Below are 6,202 nucleotides of genomic sequence, written 5' to 3'. Positions count from 1 at the left end.
GCTGCCGCCAAGGATAAGCACGCCACCCGAGCAAGTATATCCAGCAGGAAAGGTGGCCACCCAGGGTACAATCCAACCATCAGGGGTCCCACCACCACCAAGGATGCCACAAACGTACCCTATCGTACTCAATACTGTGGGATTAGGAGCACTGACTCCAGATCCCATACCAACAACCAGCAGTACGCTCGTGGTACCAGGGAGCAATCCAGGGGAACAGTCAGCAAGAAACGCATATCCCGGGATGTGCTCCTATATGCCATAATCTCCGGACAGCCAGTTCAGGCCTATTGTGAACTCAACACCATTTCCTGGAAGCTACATGGTCCCTCCTTACATGTCAGGAGGAACACCAAATCCATATGGGGTCTACTCAGTACCCCATAACCAGGGTATGGGGGTAGGAAGCCATGTAGAACAACAGTTGCAGGATATCAGGTCCCTACTTAGCAAGGTTCCAGAATTACCACGTCCCATGGAGGTGGCAACCCCGAAGTGTTATGCGGATTCCCCCTTTGTGGACAGCATTGCCCTTGTCAGCATGCCAAAGGGGTTCACCACGCCAACAATGACGTTGTATTATGGAACAGAGGATCCGCTGGAGCACATTAACCAGTACAAACAGAAAATGATGATGGTTGCAGCAACAGGGCCTGAAAAGGAGGCATGCATGTGCAAAGGATTCGGTTCCACCTTGTCAGGAGCCGCACTCCAATGGTTCGTTAACCTTCTCAACAAGTCTATTTCCAGCTTCGCGGGGTTAGTGAACGTTTTCAATCAACACTTCAAGCGATCCGCAAGCCGAAAAATTTTCCAAAGGATCTATACCGGATCGTCCAGAGGTTTGAGGAGTCCACCAGGGATTATCTCGCCAGATTCAATGTGGAAAAAATATCTATCCCTAGGTGCAACCCTGCAACAACAGTCAATGCCTTCAGAAGGGGACTGCATCGCGACTCTGATTTGTACAAGGATCTCACCAAGCACCCATGTGCCACCTTCAAGGAAGTCAAACAAATGGCAGAGGCTACTTATCGCCTAAAGGAAGATGAGAATATAAGGGACCTATAAGGAACAGAGTCGTCCAATAGAAAAATCACAACAGAGAAGAAGAACGAAAGAGCCAAACCCTACAGCAAGAATACAGTGAACAAAGTCTCAGGAGAAACAGAGAGCACCGAGGCTCCACCTAAGCTCAGCGAGTATGGGTTCACCACTGGACTTACTGGCGTATTAAAGGCAATCAGGGAACTATGGCAGAGGACCAGGTGGCCTAAGAAGCCTACCCCCAGGGAGAACGACAAAAGAGATGCCAGTAAAAGGTGTGAATACCACAACGATATTGGCCACAATACAGAAGATTATGTAGTACTACGAAAGGAAGTGAAGCACCTCTACAGTGCTGGATGCTTGGATCACCTGCTCCCCAAGGGAGCGAACTATGTAAAGGTCAATACTACTGACCAGGCCCAACCTTCCCCACCTCCACCTTACTCAAAGGTCGTGAGCTTCATCACAGGAGGGTCGAAGATATGTGGTCTCACTTATTCAGCAGCAAAGCGCCATGCAACCGAGACTAAAGGAGATAAACCAGAGTTCTCCCTCAGGTTCAGCAGACAGGATCTACCAGCAATCTCATTCGACGAGACAGACATACCCGATGAGGCAGAACACCACCATGACGCCTTAATCATTACCCTTTCTATAGGAAATTGCCTTGTTAAAAAGATATTGGTAGATACAGGAAGCTCTGTGAATCTAATAATGCTAGAAACCTTGAAGAACATGGGGTATAGCGAGAAAGACCTGGTGCAGAAGGCAGTACCCTTGGTAGGCTTCAGCGGGGAAACTAAACAATCCCTTGGAGAAATAGTGATACCTACCTTTGCAGGGGGTATGAACAAACAGGTACGGTACTTGGTCATTGATGGTCCGTCAACTTATATTGTGATACTTGGCAGGCCTTGGATCCATGAAATGAAAGCGGTACCATCAATGTACCATCAGAGCCTGAAGTTCCCTACACCCTGGGGGGTACAGGAGATACGGGGAGATCAAAATGTCGCTCGGGATTGCTACAAGAACGCTCTGAAACCCACTGCAGCTGGTCCAGCATAGCAATTACAGAAACTGTGCATCCAGAGGGAGTATATCGCACCTTCTGAGGAGGAACTCGACGAAGTAGTCCTGGACCCACAGTTTCCAGCATGAACAGTGCTGGTGGGAGCTGATTGTGCAAGTAACATCCGTGAGCAGATAATTGAATTTCTACATACTAACATGGATTGTTTCGCCTGGTCCCATAGCGACATGATTGGCATATATCAAAGTGTAATTACACACCGGTTAAATGTAGACCCCAGCTTTCCTCCAGTCTAGCAGAAAAGGCGGAAATTTGCTACTGAAAGGAACGAGGTGATAAACCAGGAGGTAGACAACCTCCTGGCAGCAGCCAAGATCAGGGAAGTTAACTACCCAGAATGGCTCTCGAATGTTGTAGTTGTACCCAAGAAGAACAAGTGGAGAGTATGTGTTGATTTTACATATCTTAACAAAGCTTGCCGAAAAGACCCGTTCCCCCTGCCGCACATTGATTCCATGGTAGACGCAACAGCAGGGCATGAGCTACTTACCTTCCTTGACGCCTTGAGCGGGTACAACCAGATAAAAATAGACCCTAAGGATCAAGAAAAAAAAGCCTTCAGATCTGACAGAGGCTTGTCCTGCTACAATGTGATGCCCTTTGGCCTCAAGAATGCCGGTTCCACCTATCAGCGCCTGGTGAACAGAATGTTCAAGGAGGAGATAGGGAGAACAATGGAAGTTTACATTAACGATATGGTAGTCAAATCCAAGAAGGCAGAACAAAACATGTCCCACCTGGAAAATACCTTCTCGATCCTCAGAAAATACCTTATGAAGCTGAACCCTCTGAAATGCACTTTTGGAGTCTCCTAGGGAAAATTCCTGGGGTACTTGGTGACGCAAAGAGGGATATAGGCCAGCACGGAGCAAATCAAAGCAGTGCTCCAGTTAGAATCTCCTCAGAAGCCAAAGGACGTACAGAGGCTCACAGGACATGTAGCAGCCCTAAACCGGTTCATATCAAGGTCCTCAGACATGAGCCGATTGTTCTATGACATCCTGAGGAAGAGCCAGAAGTTTGAATGGACGCAGGAGCATGAAAAGGCGTTTGGGGAGCTCAAGCAGTACCTAAGCACCCCTCCTCTTCTCTCCAAGCCAGAATATGGAGAACCACTTTACTTGTATCTGTCAGTAACAGAGGCGGCTGTAAGCGCTGTACTGGTACGAGAACACGAAGGTATGCAGAAACCAGTATACATATAAGCAAGTCTCTGTTACCTGCAGAGACCAGGTACACATCTCTAGAAAACTCGTTTTAGCACTTGTTACTGCTTCGTACAAATTGCGTCCCTATTTTGAGTCACATACAATTTCAGTCGTGACCAACTACCCTATGAGAACCATAATGACGAAACCCGAACTGTCAGGGAGAATGGTTAAGGGGTTTGTCCACCTAAGTGGGTACGACCTGAAATTTGAACCGCGAACAGCCATAAAGTCCCAAGCCCTAGCTGACTTTGTGTCAGACTTTAGTCCCACCCTTCAAGAACAAGCCGACAGTGAAATCTTGACCCTAAGTGAGGCTAAAGGGGAGCAGGTATGGAAATTACATGTTGATGGGGCATCCAACACGAAGGGAGCAGGGGTAGGGTTGGTCCTGAAATCACCTAAGGGGGAACAGATAATACAGGCAGCACGGTGCTAGTTCAAAGCAACGAATATCAAGGCTGAATACGAGGCCCTACTCTTAGGACTCCAATTAGCCTTAGAAATGAAAATGAACCACATCAAGGTGTATAGTGACTCCCAACTGATTGTCAACCACGTGAATAACGTGTACACGGCTAGGGATCGTAAAATGGTAGCCTACCTGGAAGTGGCGAAGGAGCTCAAACTCTACTTTGCCTCCTTCCACGTCCAGCAGATACCAAGGGACCAGAATGTTGAAGCAGATGCTCTCGTTACCCTGGGAGCAGCCTTCACTCCAGGGGCAGTGGGTTCTATACCATTCATACATGTCATAAAACCCGCCATACGCCAGAATGAACAACAGAACGCCAGTAAGGCTGCAACCACCTAGTGGACACACAAAGCAGGGATACTGTGTACTGCCACACCCCAGGAAGAAACTGATGATTAGCGCAAGCCTTACATTAGTTGGCTACGTGATGAGGTATTACCACCTGACCAAAAAGACGCCAGGAGCTTCAAAATGAAATCCTCCAGATTCGTACTCATTGATGGTATCCTATTTAAGAAGTCCTTGGCAGGACCCTATCTGAGGTGCTTGAGCATACATGAGGCACAGGCAGTGATGTGTGATATCCACAGTGGTGATTGTGGAAATCACACACGGGGTAGGAGCCTGTCCAACAAGACACTAAGGCAGGGTTACTTCTGGCCTACCATGAGGAAGGATGCCATAGATTACGTCAAGAAATGTGAAGAATGCCAAAGGCATGCCGCTGTCAGCCACCAGCCAGCAGAACATATGCATCCGGTCATCTCGCCTTGGCCTTTTATGAAATGGGGAATGGACATTGTGGGACCATTACCCCGTGCTTCTGGAAACAGGACGTACTTACTGGCAATGACAGACTACTTCTCTAAATGGATAGAGGCAGAAGCTTTCCCTCAGATCCTGGAGAAGTATGTGATATCTTTCATCAAGAGGAACATAGTCAGCAGATACGACATCCCTTCAGAAATCATATGGGACAACGGGTCACAATTCATATCCAACAAAATGGAAGACTACTGCGCCAGGTGGAACATCAAGCTGTTTAAGTCTACTTCTATGAATCCACAGTCTAACAGTCAGGCAGAATCCACCAAAAAAGATAGTCATGAACAACCCGAAAAGAAGGTTGCAGGAGATAGGAGCCAACTGGGCAGATGAGCTCCCCTTCGTACTGTGGTCTGATAGAACCACCCCGAAAGTGGCAACAGGTCAAACACCATTCAGTATGGTATATGGGGTGCCGAGGCAGTTATTCCCTCTGAGGTGCAAGTACCAACATATCGGTATGCCAATGCCACCGAAGAGAGGAACCAGGTAGAAATGGCCAGCAGCCTGGATACCATTGATGATCCAAGGACTAGCGCCCAAATCAGGATGGCAGGCTAGAAGTAGACAGCAGCCAAGAGTTACAACAAAAACGTAAGGCTGAGAACGTTGCAGGTAGGGGACCTGGTACTCAGGAAGGTATTCCCAAACACCAAGAATCAGAGTGCAGGTAAATTCGCCTATAACTAGGAAGGTCCCTACCGCATAGAAGACATCGTGGGTAATGGGGCATACAAGTTGGAGACTATGAATGGGGAAGTTGTCCCTAGATCCTGGAACATCATTCACCTTAAAAAGTATTATGTCTGAGGTTCCAGGTGCATGACCCAGGAGTTCCACCTCCAACAGGTACATCCCAGGACCCTTGAATCCTAGCATTCAGTACTCCATAAACCTTAGAACATGAACTAACTTGCTAAAAGTGTCTTTTATTAAGCGGCTACCGCTCGAAGGGGAACAACCCCAGAACCCACTTGCTGGAGCCACAGCTCACTCTCTCATAAGGTACATACGCAAAGAACTAATCATTTTGTTTCGTACCGCCTAACTATACCACCTGCATTGGTCTAACAGTAACTTCTCTTTTGACAACAGGAACAACTAAGTCACCAGGCAAGGTCTTTCGTTCAGTACGCACGTGCTAAGTCTCCTGAATTCAGCAGGTACTACTAAGAAAATGACAACTTACAACGTATCTTTCAAATCCTTTGAGTAAAAACCCCTTTTTCTTATTTTCCCTTGGTGTCAACTTCATAGGTGTCACAAGGAGCAAAATGTGGAGGAAGTGTACTTAGTATTTCAAACGGCCAAAATGAAACTCTCTTTCTTTTAAGTTGTTGTAAAAATTCTGGGGGAACACACTTTGTGCTCCCTAAACTATTTTGGATTTATGAAATTGCTTCCATTTTTAAGTTTATCGTTGTTTTTGGATTGAACGTGGATATGGTAAGTTGAATATTAAGGCAATGTCCTAGTAGTCTAACTGATGAACAGAAACTAGCAGAATGTTCCTGCTACAGGAAGTACCCAATGTGCGCGTGGTCGAAACAG

At 47.0% G+C, this 6,202-nt stretch overlaps 1 protein-coding gene across 1 annotated transcript; it reads left to right on the top strand.

The window, feature by feature from the left end:
* The first annotated feature begins 322 nt into the window (after positions 1-322).
* On the top strand, positions 323-2,118 carry LOC141648953 (uncharacterized). Its single transcript, XM_074457659.1, has 3 exons — positions 323-664; positions 751-965; positions 1,092-2,118. Exons 1-3 carry the CDS (start codon positions 323-325, stop codon positions 2,116-2,118), a joined length of 1,584 nt encoding a protein of 527 aa, XP_074313760.1.
* The last annotated feature ends 4,084 nt before the right edge of the window (positions 2,119-6,202 follow it).

This window comes from Silene latifolia, chromosome 3 (genome assembly GCF_048544455.1).
Source record: "Silene latifolia isolate original U9 population chromosome 3, ASM4854445v1, whole genome shotgun sequence".
Lineage (NCBI taxonomy): Eukaryota > Viridiplantae > Streptophyta > Magnoliopsida > Caryophyllales > Caryophyllaceae > Silene > Silene latifolia.
This window is presented reverse-complemented; position numbering and strand designations above follow the sequence as displayed.